The sequence below is a fragment of the Anguilla rostrata genome, chromosome 12 (genome assembly GCF_018555375.3).
Source record: "Anguilla rostrata isolate EN2019 chromosome 12, ASM1855537v3, whole genome shotgun sequence".
Classification (NCBI taxonomy): domain Eukaryota; kingdom Metazoa; phylum Chordata; class Actinopteri; order Anguilliformes; family Anguillidae; genus Anguilla; species Anguilla rostrata.
In genome coordinates, this window is record NC_057944.1 from 2,550,960 (window position 1) to 2,566,535 (window position 15,576).

The following is a 15,576-nucleotide window of genomic DNA, read 5'->3' on the forward strand; positions in this document are numbered from 1 at the left end:
GCTATATATAGAAGCTGCATTAGGTATACACAGAAGCTGTATTTAGGTACATATAGAAGCTGTATTTAGGTACATATAGAAGCTGTATTAGGTACATATAGAAGCTGTATTTGGTACATATAGAAGCTGTAGTAGGTACATATAGAAGCTGTAGTAGGTACATATAGAAGCTGTATTTAGGTACATATAGAATCTGTTTTAGTTACATATAGAAGCTATATTCATGTGTACATCCTGTATTTGGCTGGGATCTGATGCGTTCTTGTCGGCTTGTCGGGTCAGGTGGAGAAGTTGAAGGCCGAGCAGAGCAAGCTCCCTCCGACGCCGCTGTTGGGGCGGAAGGTGTTTTTGGACCCTCAGGAGACGTCCCCCGCCCGGAGCACCGCCTCCTCCCTGCTGCGGCAGACCATCTACGAGCAGCCCGAGCCCGCTATGGAGAAGCACCTCCTGGAGCCGCCCTCATCGTCCGTGTCCAGGAGGCTGGGCTCCATGGTCGCCAACTACACGCCCGTCATGAACGGCTCCAGCTACCGCGGCCTGGAGGCGCGAGCGGGCGGGGCCGGGGTGGGGGCCATGGTCGGAAGCGGGGTGGGGGCCGCGGTCAGGAGCGGGATGGGGGCCGCGGTCGAGAGCGGGGTGGGGGCCACAGTGGGGGCCGTGGTGGGGAGCGGCGTGACAGCTTTGGAGGCGAAGGTGGCCTACGTGAGACAGGACCTGAAGCCTGAACGCCTGCAGCCCAAGATTGACCACATCCACGAGGCGGTGCGCCCCCTGCTGGAGATGGAGAGGGAGCGGGACAGAGACAGAGAGAGGGACAGAGGGAGGGAGAGGGAGAGGGAGGGAGAGAGAGACAGAGGGAGGGAGAGGGAGGGAGAGAGAGACAGAGGGAGGGAGAGGGAGAGGGAGAGGGAGGTGGTGGCCCCGCCGGCGGTGGTGGTAGCCGAGGTGGTGACCAGGGACCGGGATCTGCTGAACGGCGAGCCGCCGCAGGGCCGCCGGGGCAGCCGCTCGGACCCGCGCGGGAGCCGCTCGGACCCGCAGATGGACCACTACCGGCGGCTGGAGCGGGACGCGTCCAGCGAGCTGGAGATCCAGGCCCGGCGGGACGAGCTGCCGCAGGAGGTGTGGCGGGAGCGGCGCGAGCGGCGGCTGGAGCGCCAGACCTCCAGCGAGCAGGAGGGCCCCGCCCTCGAGAGCCGGCGGAGAGAGCGCCACCGGCTGGACCGGCAGGAGTCCAGCGAGCAGGAGACCGCCCGGGAGCAGTCCGACAAGCGGTCCGGCGGCGGGTGAGTGGGCGTGGCCCGGCTCCCATCATACTACAGGGGCAATAAGAGCACACCATGCCTCCGCTCCCATCACACTACAGGGGCAATAACAGCACACCATGCCTCCCAGCACACTACAGGGGCAATAAGAGCACACCATGGCCCCCATCACACTACAGGGGCAATAAGAGCACACCATGCCTCCTATCACACCACAGGGGCAATAAGAGCACACCATGGCTCCCAGCACACCACAGGGGCAATAAGAGCACACCATGCCTCCCATCACACTACAGGGGCAATAAGAGCACACCATGCCTCCCATCACACCACAGGGGCAATAAGAGCACACCATGCCTCCCAGCACACCACAGGGGCAATAAGAGCACACCATGCCCCCACACACACAGGGGCAATAAGAGCACTCCATGCCTCCCATCACACTACAGGGGCAATAAGAGCACACCATGCCTCCCATCACACCACAGGGGCAATAAGAGCACACCATGCCTCCCAGCACACCACCGGGGCAATAAGAGCACACCATGGCCCCCATCACACTACAGGGGCAATAAGAGCACACCATGGCCCCCATCACACTACAGGGGCAATAAGAGCACACCATGGCCCCCATCACTCCACAGGGGCAATAAGAGCACACCATGGCCCCCATCACACTACAGGGGCAATAAGAGCACACCATGCCTCCCAGCACACCACAGGGGCAATAAGAGCACACCATGCCTCCGCTTCCATCACACTACAGGGGCAATAAGAGTACACCATGCCTCCCATCACACCACAGGGGCAATAAGAGCACACCATGCCTCATGATAGATAGATAGATAGATAGATAGGTAGATGGATAGAACTTTGCCTTCTGAAATGTCTTTTAGCAGTGATTTAATTTGAAGATTAACAGAATTTCTGCTGTCAGCGTTGGCACCGTGTGTTACATTGAACATATAGAACTGAATTGTATTGCATCTGAACTGAACAAAATTGGCGTTAAATTGAACTGAATCAGAGCTGAATGAAATCATATTGAATCAGTACTGAATTGGATTGAATCGTTGCAAGTGTGTGTTTGTAAGTGTCTTTCCTGTATCATATCGTCGACCATTTATTGAGATGCGCATCAAAGCTTTCAAGAGGGAAAGATTCCCAACTCGCAAGTTGATTGTCTCTTTAAACAGTCTGGAGGATTCCAGAAATTGATGTAAGGCCTTTTTAGAAGCTTCCGATTGGCCAATTGTCATAATTAGGAGTTAATTGGAAGTTGATTGGCACCTGTGGCTGTATTTAAAGGCCTGCCTTTAGAGCCACTGCCTTTTTTCCCTTGATACCACGGGGAAATCCAAGTAACTCAGCCAAGACCTCAAAGAAATACATTGTGGACCTCCACAAGTCCAGTTCCAACTTAGGAGCAATTTCCAAACAACTGAAGGTACCACAAGCATCTGTACAAACAATTGTAAGCAAATATGACACTGCATCATTCAGGAAGGAGGCACAAATTAACTCCCAGGACTGAACAAACTTTGGTCCGAAAGGTTCAACTGAACCCCAAGACAACAACAAGGGAACTGATGAAGGAGTTGGAGGCATCAGGTACCAAATTATCTACATCCACCATGAAGAGAATCCTATATCGCCATGGCCTGAAAGGCTGTCGCACAAGGAAGAAGCCCCTACTCCAAGACAGGCATAAAAAAGCCAGAATGAAGTTTTCAGGTGATCACCAGGACGAAGACCTAGCCTTTGGGAGGAGTGTTCTCTGGTCAGATGAAACAAAAATTAAACTGTTTGGCCATAATGATCAGTGCTATGTATGGAGGAGAAAAGGGTGAGGCTTTTAATCTGAAGAACACCATCCCAACTGTGACGCATGGGGGTGGAAGCATCATGTTGTGGGGGTGTTTTGCTGGAAAAGGGACTGGTGGACTTCAGAAAATAGATTGCATCATGAGGAAGGAGGATTATCTAGAAATACTGAAGCAACACCTCAAGACATCAGCTAGAAAGTTAAAACTTGGTCGCAACTGGGTCAGCCAGCACGACAGTGATCCTAAGCATACCTCCAAAATTATAACAAAATGGCTTAAAGACAACGAAGTGAAAGTATTGGACTGGACTGGCCAGCACAAAGCCTTGACCTGAATCCCATAGAAAATTTGTGGACTGAACTGAAAAAGCGTGTCCAAGCAAGGAGGCCCACAAACCTGACTGAGTTAGACCAGTTCTGTCAGGAGGAATGGGCAAAAATTCCAGCAAAGTAGAGAAACTTGTGGAAGGCTACCCCAAGTATTTGATTCAAGTTAAGCAATTAAAAGGCAATGCCACCAAATACTAACAAAGTGTATGTAAACTTTTGACCCACTAAAAATCTGACATAATACATGAAAGCTGAAATAAATCTGTCTCTCAGCTATTATTTTGAAATGACCTTTTATGGAAATAAAGTAGATACCCTAATTGACTTAGCACAGGAAATGTATGGTAACATGAAATGTGTGGAGTTGTGAAATATTGAGTCTGAATGTCTTTAGCCTAGGTGTATGTAAACGTTTGGCCTCAACTGTATCAAAATCGTTAAAACATGTTTTAAAACTTTAACTTCATATTCATTGTTTCATTTAAAATCCCATGTGCTGGAGCACAGACCCAAAACAGCGAAAACTGCGTCACTGTCCCAATACTTAGTGCCCTGTAAGAGGCAGCCCACCCTCGCGTGCCTGCCCTGCTGACGCTGGCAGGATTGTGTTCTCAGGGAGAAGAGGTCCACCATGGCGGAAATCGTGGAGCAGCTGCAGGAGAGAGAGGCTGCGCAGGTGAGTGTGGGGTATCAGCGCAGGTGAGTGTGGGGTAGCAGCGCAGGTGAGTGTGGGGTATCAGCGCAGGTAAATGTGGGGTAGCAGCGCAGGTGTATATAGGATGGCATGCTTATAGACACATGCAGGTCATGCTGTACTTACAGAGGGTACTTATAAAGGTACTGTTTGCCCCTTCCCCCCACTGTCTGCCCCACACCCCCACTGTTTGCCCCACACCCTCAATGTTTACCCCCCCCCACTGTTTGCCCCTCCCTTCCCACTTTTTGCCCCTCCCTCCTCACTGTTTGCCCCACACCCCCACTATTTGCCCCTCCCTCTCCACTGTCTACCCCACACCCCCACTGTCTGCCCCACACCTCGACTGTTTGCCCACCCCCTGTGCCCTCCCACTGTTGCCCCACACCCCCACTGTTTGCCCCACACCTCCACTATTTGGCCCACCCTCCCCCTGTTTGCCCACATCCCCACTGTCTGCCCCACACCTCCACTGTTTGCCCCACACCCCCACTGTCTACCCCACACCTCCACTATTTGGCCCTCCCTCCCCCTGTTTGCCCTCCCCCACCGTCTGCCCCACACCCCCCTGTTTGCCCCCCCCTCACTGTTTGCCCCCCCCCCTGTTTGCCCCTCACCTTCCCCCTTGTTTGCGCGGCTCCTCAAGTTTCCCCCTCCCACTATGTCCCCTCGCCGCCACGGCTACCCCACACCCCGCGTCGCCCCCACACCTCGACGTTGCCCTCCTCCAGTGCCCCACACCTATTGCCCACTCCGTGGCCCCATTCGCCCACACCTCCGTGCCCACCCTGTCACCACACCTCCCATTGGCTCTCCCTGTGCCCAATCCCACTGTCGCCACTCCATGTTGCCACACCATGCACCAACTCCCTATTTGCCCTCCCCTGTGCCCCCCACGCCCCTCCCTGCCCCACGTTCCTCCGTAAGCGGGAGGCCGCCAGGCTGGAGAACTCGCCGAGCCGGCCCGGCGCCACCGCGCGCCGCAAAGAGCCCAGCGGGGGGGAGACGCGCGGTCCCGCTCGGCACCGGCCCAGAGCAGCCCCGCCGTGCCCCAGCCCCCCTCCCACACGGCCCAGCACGAGGGCTTCCTGTTCCGCAAGCTGGACATCGACGCCCAGAAGAAGAGCTCCAACAGGTGGGGGCTCCCTGGCCAGTGCCACTGCTGTAGGGGTGGGGGGGGGAGTCAGGGCTTGATACCAGGTGGAAATGACCTCACCTAACTGCCATCTTCTTATCGTCTGTTCGGTCTGAGCGTGGAGTTCATTTTAAGCCCTCCGGGCCTTTGGGCCGGCTGTTTTGGTCGGACGCACCGAGCGGCCGATTCGCGGTATACCGCGGCAGAAGTGTCCGTCGTGCGCCTCACCAAAACTTAGAATCGTAGAAAGGGCTTAAAATGGACTCCACGCACCTCCAGCCGGTGCGGTGTGCCGTCGTTGCCCCATGCAGGTAACCTTGGCGACCACCCGGCGCCCGGCTTCCTTCGAGAGACGTTCAGTCCGCCATGCCGAAAGACCGCGGTCTCCCGGGCGGGAGACTGAACTGTCTCCAGGGGGCGCCACCCATAGCAGGCTCTTTACTCCGCCCAGTAAATAGGTCATTTACATGTTAGCGTTGAGGTAAAGTGCTTCACTCCATCATAATCAACTCGGTGTCGTCGTGAAGTGAATTTTGAACCCCCGACCCACCCCCCCGCCCCCCCGCTTGCATTTAACCGGAACTTTCTCCTTCTCTCCAATGTGCCCTGCTACCTGGACTCTCTGCTCTCCCCCCTCCACAAAGGTAAGCCCTGTGCCCCAGTCTCTAGCATGACTATTTGTCTATTAATTGTTTGTTTGGCAGTCCGTACTCGTTCGACCCGTGACGGCTCGTCTTGACGAGCACGCCAGGTGAGTAATGTAGGTAGCAGGATCCGGTGATGTCATCACTGAATGGGGCGTGTCTTCTCTTCACCCAGCAGGTCTTGGGTCAACCTGTACTGCGTGCTTTCCAAGGGAGAGATCGGCTTCTACAAGGACGCCAAAAACACCGCCACACCTTACAACAGCGAGCCCATGCTCAACCTGAGCAGCTGCACCTGTGACGTCACCAACGGCTACAAGAAGAAGAAGAACGTCTTCACACTCAAGTAAGGCCGGCCTTCGCTGCTGGTCACCAGAACCTAGCACCAAAACGCTTAGGGCCCAAAACCGCCATGTTGGTTTTGCGTTCGACAGACCACCCTGGTGGCTTTGTCTCGTCACTGCAGTGAAATATCAGATTTTACAGACTTATTCTTTTTAAATGATTAATGTTGCATTTCAGTACTACAGTAAAATCTCTTTTCAAAATGCCTTTCATGGCAATTGTTTTGACTAGTGATTTTGATAATCAATTACATGATTTTTTTTCCTCAGCTACATAATAATAAAAAGGAGTATGGCTTGATAGTCATGGTTATGGTTTCTGGTGAACATCCATGCGATAAAGTGGCTGTAATCTGTAGGTCTTTCATTTGGGTGGAGGTGTGCTGCTCACCTCATTCTCTCTTTTTCAGAACGAAAGATGGGAGCGAGTTTCTGTTCCACGCGAAGGACGAGGTGAGATTATTGGCCATAAAATCATGTCTGCTCTCTCTGTAAACCTCGTTTGACACTGAGACTGCGGTGTGTGATCTCTGTGAACCCCATATGACACTGAGACTGCGGTGTGTGATCTCTGTGAACCCCATATGACACTGAGACTGCGGTGTGCGATCTCTGTGAACCCCATATGACACTGAGACTGCGGTGTGCGATCTCTGTGAGCCCGTTAGTGTTTGTATCTGTGTTTCTGTGTCTGGCTGGGAGGAGAGGGCTGACGGCCGTTCTCACGCGGACGTTTCCCCTCCGTTCTTGTTCTTACCCCTCCTCTGTCTCCTCGTCTTCCTCTCTCTCTGAACGACAGGACGACCTGAAGGGCTGGATCGCGAACATCACCGCCAGCATCTCCGAGCACGAGGAGATCGCGAAATGGGGGCAGCCTCAGCCCACTACCTCTTCCACCGACGAGGGCACGCGGCGGGACGGCAGCAAGGCCGAAAAGTCGGAAAAGGGGGAGCGGTCCGACCGGGGGGACAAGGCGGAGAAGGGGGACAGGTCGGAAAGGTCGGAGAAGGGGGAGAGGCCGGAGAAGGGAGGGAGAACAGACAAGCGCTCCAGCACGTCGGGGAAGAAGAAATGAGGGCGGAGTCACGTGTGGGGGGCGGGGTGGGGGTGTGGCTTACCGGAAGCCGGGATTTGTCCCGTCCGTCCGGCCCCACCCCCCACCCTCCCTCGATGTGGATCAATGCTGAAAATAACGTCGAAAAGGAAGCAGGGCAAACGTGCGGGATTACCGGGGAACACGTGCTCGCGCGCCCGTCCCCTCCCTCTCTCTCTTTCTCTCTGTGGCTCCGAGGACTTGCTCCACACCAGGCACCAGCTCTCGTTGCGCCGCCACTCTCCGCTTCTGCCCCCGGGCAGTTAGAGCCCCCCCTAGTGGTCGTGGCTGGACACTGCATCACAGCCAGGGTGGTAGGCTAAGACAGAAATACCCCGTACAAAAAGGTTGTTGTGACAGGAATTAAGTTAAAGTAGCTCATTAAGAATGTTTCCTTTCAAATTACCTGTATCTAAATGTACCTATTTAGCTTCCTGTCTGTCTATCTATCTATTTATATGTCTAGACATCATATCTTATAATCCCAAGCAACATTGAATGAAATGCCAAAATGTTTTAAAAAGCTGGCTTTTTTTCTTTTGGAAAATTCCTGTTTGTTGCCCCCTCTCTTCTTTTACCCTCTGCTCTATCTCGTCGTCACCCCCCATCCCCCCCTTGTAATTCCCTTGTTGCTTAGTAACTTCATATGAGGGCTCAGGCACTTCTGCACCTATTCCTCCGAGGTCCACAAGGCGCCATTTTGACTAGGGAATGGGACAGGAAGCTTGGGGCTTTCAAACAGGAAGGCCTGCGGTGTGAGCGAAGCAGCTGCGCGCGGTTCTCTCTGCCAGGTGTGGTGGGCTGGCACGAAGAAGGGTTTCAGTGCCACCTGGTCTTCCGGCATCCCGAGCCAAACTTGGGTCTGTGGTTGAGAAGAGCATTGTTAATGAGCAGAAGACAACCTCAACCCCCAGTATGGCTGCTGTCTCTTTGCTGGGGTACAGGATGGAGAGGGGTATCTCTGTCACCCCCACAGAGGGGGTCCGCAGGTCAAGAGTGGTCCGTCTGTCTGTGTTACCCCATTTGTGTCACGTCTGATTTTCTCGAAGACCTCATTCTCAGAAGGATGAAAAGCATGTCTGAGTATCGCTGTTCACCTCGGCCAGGGTCTCATAGCTCAGGTTCTGTTTGATTATTCGTGTTCTCAGTTACTCTTAGTCTTCCAAACATGGCCGAAATCTCTCTGTAGTAAGGCGTCGCCTCCACTGGGAGAACAAGCGAGGTTTTAGGTTTTTTGCGGGACGGGGCTGTTCAGATGACCCCAGCATCTCACAGGAAACGCAAAGCATTGTGGGAGACCAGATAGCGCCCCTGACAGGTGTGGGTGCAGATATCTTCGGGAGAGGCACATCCTGTTCCTCTGGGCTGGGTGGGGAAATGTCCCTCTTGCTGGATGGTTTTTACCGCAGTTTATCTCTGTTGATATGCAGCCACAATGAGGATAAGTGTGAGAAATGGTGCTTTATTGTGGATGTAGGTGATTGTTTCATAGCCAATAGCTTCTGTGTATTATGACTTGCGGTTGTTAGGTTGGCGCGTATGGCTTCTCACAAATAGCACAGCAGCACCGTGTGCGGCAGGCTTTTCACGGCCTGAAACTGTGTGCGACTAGTTTGCCTCTCTTTTACGACCGTTATTAAGGAACAAACCCTTTCAGCTTTCCCTTTATTGCCCTTTACCTCATTATGTCAGCTGGTGAACTGCTGGCAGAACATTCAGAGCTCACAGTGAGAACTACAGCAAAATAGGGGGAGGTTAACACCAAGGGTTAGCTCCATGGGTTAGCACCAAGGGTTAGCTCCATGGGTTAGCACCAAGGGTTAGCACCATGGGTTAGCGCCATGGGTTAGCATCGAGGCTTAGAACCATGGGTTAGCACCAAGGGTTAGCATCAAGGGTTAGCACCATGGGTTAGCACCAAGGGTTAGCATCAAGGCTTAGAACCATGGGTTAGCACCAAGGGTTAGCATCAAGGCTTAGCACCATGGATTAGCACCAAGGGTTAGCGCCATGGGTTAGCATCAATGGTTGGCACCATGGGTTAGCACCATGGGTTAGCGCCAGGGGTTAGCACCAAGATTGGCGTCGTTCTAGAATGCAATGCAACTGTATGACTGCAAAGATGTACAAGAATAAAGATTTGGTTTTGACAAGGGGTGTGGAATATCTGGAATAATATCAAAGGGATTTGTGACATTTTACATACATAATAGATTTCTCAAGTGGATTGTAACTTTAGATTCTCTTAGTTCGGTCATGGAGTATGCATTCATAGACATAATTATGCGCAAAAGCTAAACTAATGCAAACTAACGCATGCAGGATATAAGGCTGTGGTCCTCACTGGCTTTTTTTGTACAAATTGTCATGTGAACATGTTGACATATATGGCACAATAATCCACCTGCACACAAGCTACATATGCGCTATATGCTGAGGGGAGGGTGAGACCACTTAAATGAGCTAGATTCACTGAGCTTAAACTGAAGGGCATGTAACATTGAATGGTTGGACTATACTGTAGTTTAGGCAGAAATTAGGTAGAACTTAGGCAGCAACGTGTTGCCCAGTGCTGGCTTTCTGTGTGATGTTCACTCTTTTTTTACCTTCCATGTGTTGGATGTTGATGTCTCTGTACAGCCTGTTAGGTTTTGAAAGGCAGAAATGTTTTATTCTGTTAAATGCAGTTTGGATTCTTACATGCCTAGGATTTTGCAGTAGCTAAAGGTCAAAGTTCAAAAAAAAGTATGCAACCGATGCTGAGGTTAAACATACTGGGAGGCGCTTTCTGTCTGCTGTGGATGTGACCTGTTTCTGCGAGTCACACAAAAAGGTTTTCACCGTTCAGGAGTTACATAGTGTAAGATCGTTGGCCCTGAAATTGCAGGACCATGGTAACGTTACTGGGCTGGCCTGAGAAGCGGTGCTCTCTCTTGCATCGTGCTTACGCACTGTGCTGCAAAGCGTGACCTCTCGCTGCCCATCCCGGGCCTGTGTGTGTCCAACCCCCACCCCAGTATGGAATGCCCATCTGTCTGCATCCGCAGCAGCATTCCATGTGCAAACCACCCACCCCAGCATTCCGTGTGCAAACCACCCGCCCCAGCATTCCGTGTGCAAACCACCCGCCCCAGCATTCCGTGTGCAAACCACCCGCCCCAGCATTCCGTGTGCAAACCACCCGCCAATTCAGGAGCGCTGAGGCACCCGCAGTTCTGCCCTGAAACACGTGGGGTCGCCAGCTACTTGTTTTCGCATCTCAGACCTCAGCTGAGCTCTCACAGGGCGGAGTCATAGGAAGACCTTTCACATGCCACTTTTTATGCAGTCTTACTGGCGCCCTTTTGGCCAGCGGGAGTTGCTTAAGAGCGATGAAACGCGGATCCCTTCCCGTAACCTGGGTGACAAAGGCGGCAGTCACATCTCGCCCTTATGGAGGTACTGACCGCAGTCGCTGCTGGCATGGTCCGGGATTGATCCGCGCCCGTGAGGCTCACCCATGCACCGCAGCATGGTGCCTTAACCGAATGAGCCGTCCGACAGACTAACTCTTGGAACTTTCGATTTCATTCTTTTCTTTTCTCGAAAAAAAGCTGCCTGACCATAAATAAGACATCACTTTTGGGTTTCGAACGGGATACCATTGTTTCCCACCATTCTTTACGAAAAACAGGGAAGAAAACACATGTCCATGTGGTTGGGCTTTTTAAACTGTTTTTTTTTTTTTTGTTTGTTTGGAAATAATGCTACCTTTTGCTTTTCTGATTTATATTGTCACTGGTACGAATTCTGATTTGTAAATGCAGTATTCTTTCGTATAGCTGATGTTATTCATTAGAACTACTTTGCTACGATTGCTGAAGAAGAAGAAGAAGCTAAAGGAAAACAATAATAGTTGGCAAAAGAATAGAGAATTTATGCAACTTTTCCTTTGCACTAAAATGCTACCCCATTGCACAGCACTAATTCCCTGGGAGCGGTGGTGCGGCAGGGTCTGTGTGAGGTGAAGGTTAGCTGTGAAGGTGTGGTCACCTGGGGCAGAAGCTCCATGTCCTCTCTGTGTCTCAGACCCCGTTGCATACATTGTGCTTAGCGGCGCACGGTTAAGTCACTGAACTATCTCTTAGCCTCGTGTGCTTGGCTGGAACTGGAGTGAATCTAGCCGTTCCCTCTGTGGAAAATGTCGTTATCTGAAAACGTCTGTCTGTTGCAGTATTGTATTTATTGTTCCTTTTTTGTAACTAAGATTCACGTGTTAAACGCATTGCTTTCTCCAGCTGCTATGCCGGAGGAGATCGTTCTAAGCAGCACTTAATGACTTTAAGTGAGCGACACCCGGACCGCATGTGGGGATGTGTGGGGGTTAGTCCCTAGCAGCCTGTTGAGAGTGAAGCAGGTCTCTGGACCTCTTCCACTGCATCATCTTCCTCTCTGTCTTCCTCAGCATAAACTCAGCCTGTGATCTTCTCTCCGAAACACATACCAGTCAGAGGTTATGGCCGATCAAGAGAAAGCACAATTTTTATAAATACGTGACAGACACATGGGGAGCGTTTTTTACTTTTAAAACCATATACTCTCCAAGCAAAATCAACACGCAGAAGAGGCTGTACATGTACAGTGTTGTTTGCACTGCGTCATTGTTTATTTTTTATTTTTGTTAGGTGTAAGGTGAAAGTCCTCCACTGGCAGAGTGAAGGGTTGTAGAACATGCTCAGAGGGGCTGTGGACTTCATTTCCCATCAGCACCTCTGAACCGTTATGGCAGGCTGACCTCTCCACAGAACCCTATCCTACAGGAATAAGCCACACTTGTGTAGATAATCACCAAGTGCAGCCTGGGATGCACTTCCTTCCTTTTCCTGGAAAAGCCACTGTGCTCTGTCCTGAAACCGATATCAGCCTAGGTGTGTGGGAGTGTAGTTTCTTTCCTTTTGCCTTTTAATTTGTTCTAATATTATCCTGCGTTTATTCTGTGATGGGAGGTGTTCGCTGCGGTCGGCCGGCTAAATGAAGCCTCCAGCCTACAGCAGCTGTGTTCTTCTGGTGTTTCCTCTGAACTGGACCGGCCTTCGATATCCGTTCCTCTCCCCGGATAGACCCTACAGCACCACTGATCTTCAGTGAACTACTGATATTTTGCAAAGCTCAACAGCTTGCCAGTCTGTATAAAATGTAATTGCTTAAGATATTTTCTGTAAAGAAGAAAAAATAACTTTTTCATTTGTTTTCATTTTTCAGCTGTAATACCGAAGGGGACGTTTGTGACTTTTAACAAATTTAATGATCGGATTACATAAATGGGGGGGGGGGGGATTTGTAAAAAATATATATATAAAGAGGACAAAATTCAGGACAAAAGGTTGCATGAATTATTAGGGAGACCCTATTATGAAACTGCTGTGCATGTTTTTAACAGTCCAACCCCTCACTATACAATCACTGTACAATACTGGGGTGACACCTGTAAGTACATGGAAATAATGAATGAATGAATAATTATGTAAAAATAGATCAAACTTAAGATCATTGCCTCTGTACAGTTATCTCTGTGAATTGACAAATACAAGTTGTGATATGTCAGAAGCCACAGGTTGTTGTTTGTTAAATCAGAGACACTTTTGCTATTGCCATGTTAAATGGATGGTAAATGGGCTGCATTTATACAGCGCTTTTATCCAAAGCGCTTTACAATTGGTCCCTTTCATTCACCCATTCACATTCACACTCACACACCAACGGTGAAAGGCTGCCATGCAAGGTACCAATCAGCTCGTTGGGAGCAATTAGGGGTTAGGTGTCTTGCTCAGGGATGCTTCGACACGCCCAGGGCGGGGGATCGAACCCGCAACCCTCTGACTGCCAGACAACCGCTCTTATCGAATATGAGCCGTGACCATTAAAAACTGCAACATTTTCTGCAACAAAAACATTTCACTCATCGCAACAACACTAACAAATGGGGGCAGAGCCAGCCCTAGGATTTTAGGATTTTGGTGGCCCTGAACAATTCTGTCGGATGAGTTCGACGGGGGGTGGGGGGGGGGTGGGATGGGGGGGTGTTGGATTCTGTCGAGCAGGGGGGGGTTCTCTTGGTAAAATCCTTCTTACATTACACTGTTATGAAGTGTTCTGTTGGCATTACATTTTAAATTTAGACCACTAGTTCCGCGATAGGGGATGAATAACGTAATTACGAAAATAACGTTATTTACCTTAGATAAATTGGATCGTGTGGGCCCCCCCCTCGTGGTCGTGTGGCCCCCCCTGGCGGTTGTGGTCCTGAACAACTGCATAGAGCATTTATGCCACGGGCCGGCCCTGAATGGGAGATTTTAAAACTGCATAGTTAGAATTTATTGACAGATTAGTGTTTGACCGTGTTTTCTTGTAAGAGCAAGCAGTCCCTTGGCAAACCCTTGAGGGATGCAGAAAGAACGGCCAAAAATCCCAAAGCCTAAAGACCTCTCCTCTCTGGGGTTTGGCTGACCTTACAGCTGCAACAAAAACGAATCATGGACTGTGCTCTGAGCAGGCAGAACCCCAGGGCCAGATTTAATAAGACAATATTTGCAGAGCAAAATCATTTTCCAAAAAAAAATAAAAAATAAATAAATTATTAAACAAACCAGAGCCAGACTGATCTGAATTATACAATCAATTAAATGAAATACCCCCAGTTGCAATTCTGAATACAAAACAATATTTCTTGTTTACAAAATGCAGGTTACAAGGTGACAAGAAATGGCTACAGAGCAAAGTCCTGTATCCTTTCAATAAAACAATATAATTTCCATATTCTATCTGAAAAATGAACGAGAAGCGATTAGTAAAAACAATTGGCAACTGTACATTTCTGGGACACAGTGCACAGAACCTGGGACAGTGCACAGATTTTACCATTTCTATTTATGTAGGCCACTCTGAAAAGCTACAGGAGGAAGACAATCTGAAGTTCTACTGGGTTCTGGGTTTGAACTAATTTTGAACCAGAAACGTCTCACAGATAAGCATAACATTTGCGGTAATGTGTGGATAGTGAAAAATATGAGTTTTGACCCATGTCAACAGATTAGTAAATCTGTTTACTTTCGAAAAGCTGTCAGAATCCTTTACTAAAACTGGCCCTCATTATTTACAGGATATGAATTTATAGTGGTGGACAGTGTCATATAGTATACCTGCAGTACTCCATAGTAAACCAAGGGGAACAGGCTCAACAATGTCTGAACAATTAAACTTTGTTAGCTTTAAATCAGCTAATGCCTATTAGATATTACGAATTTGTAAATCCAGCATAATGTTTTAATTGATAGTGTGGGCTGTTGAAGACTATACAAAGTTTTGAAAAGTAGAACTAAAGCAGGAATTAAATCAATTAAATCACGTGATTGTGCTGTAATTCTACCTGTTTGCCACTCTGATTAACTACAATTATTCATTATGTGTTAAAATTCATTATGTCAAGTGCTTCCTTTAAGGCAGTGGGTGTCAAACTCGTGCCATGGAGGGCCGTGTGTATGCAGGTTTTTATTCCAACCAATTAATGCTGCCTTAATTGAGTCCAATTACTCATTCAGCCATATGCGTTTAACTGCATTGAAGCACAGAATATAAGAAAATTTTTATTTAGACAATGCGGGTCACCATAGACGTCGGGTCACCATTGTGCACAAACCTGCATCCCTAATTCAGCAAATAATTGAACTAATTATATAATCAAGATCTGAGGCTGGAATGAAAAGCTGCATACACACGGCCCTCCATGGCAACGAGTTTGACACCACTGCTCTACACTATTATATATATATATATATATATATATATATATATATATATATATACACACACACAGAGACTATTACAGGCCTACTACAGTAAGTATATAATATATGTATGTCAGGGTTCAATCTTATCCAGAAGGGCGTTGGGGCCAGGCTTTTGTTCCAACCAAGCAGTAACACACCGATTCTACTAATCAACCACTTGAATCTTTGCTACACTGATTAGTAGAATCAGGTGTTACTGCCAGTTGAACAAAGCCTGCACCCACACGCCCTTTCTGGATAAGATGAGGACCCCTGATGTATGTCATTGCTGGCAGTGGGTGTGGAAACAGTATGCAGGGGGGGGGGGTGGGTAGGGGAACAGAAATATTTGTGTCCAGTAATTGTGGGGGGTTTGCAGTGGGGCAATGGAAAATAGGGGGTCTGGGGAGGCATGACCCCCAGGAGGAAAATTTTGTG

The 15,576-nt window shown here is 49.6% G+C and overlaps 2 protein-coding genes across 2 annotated transcripts in view; both read left to right on the plus strand.

Annotated features, from left to right (window-relative positions):
• The window catches only part of LOC135235784 (spectrin beta chain, non-erythrocytic 4-like), a 98,520-nt gene extending 94,335 nt beyond the window's left edge, over positions 1 to 4,185 (plus strand). Inside the window, exons 32-33 of the mRNA XM_064301627.1 lie at positions 283 to 1,286; positions 4,036 to 4,185. Of these exons, the coding sequence (XP_064157697.1) occupies positions 283 to 1,286; positions 4,036 to 4,123 (1,092 nt within the window). The 3' untranslated portion in view covers positions 4,124 to 4,185. The remainder of the gene's footprint in view (positions 1 to 282; positions 1,287 to 4,035) is intronic.
• A 590-nt stretch (positions 4,186 to 4,775) lies between these two features.
• On the plus strand, positions 4,776 to 12,916 carry LOC135236718 (spectrin beta chain, non-erythrocytic 4-like). Its single transcript, XM_064303215.1, has 5 exons — positions 4,776 to 4,893; positions 5,042 to 5,249; positions 6,072 to 6,239; positions 6,648 to 6,690; positions 7,037 to 12,916. Exons 1-5 carry the CDS (start codon positions 4,776 to 4,778, stop codon positions 7,310 to 7,312), a joined length of 813 nt encoding a protein of 270 aa, XP_064159285.1. The 3' UTR covers positions 7,313 to 12,916.
• Positions 12,917 to 15,576: the final 2,660 nt, after the last annotated feature.

Bases quoted from the DNA above. Each gene is read 5' to 3' on its own strand.
- LOC135236718 (XM_064303215.1), top strand. From the start codon at position 4,776: ATGTCCCCTCGCCGCCACGGCTACCCCACACCCCGCGTCGCCCCCACA. The intron at 4,894-5,041 runs GTGCCCACCCTG...TTCCTCCGTAAG, and splicing joins CCCCATTCGCCCACACCTCC to CGGGAGGCCGCCAGGCTGGA. The intron at 6,240-6,647 runs GTAAGGCCGGCC...TCTCTTTTTCAG, and splicing joins AAGAACGTCTTCACACTCAA to AACGAAAGATGGGAGCGAGT.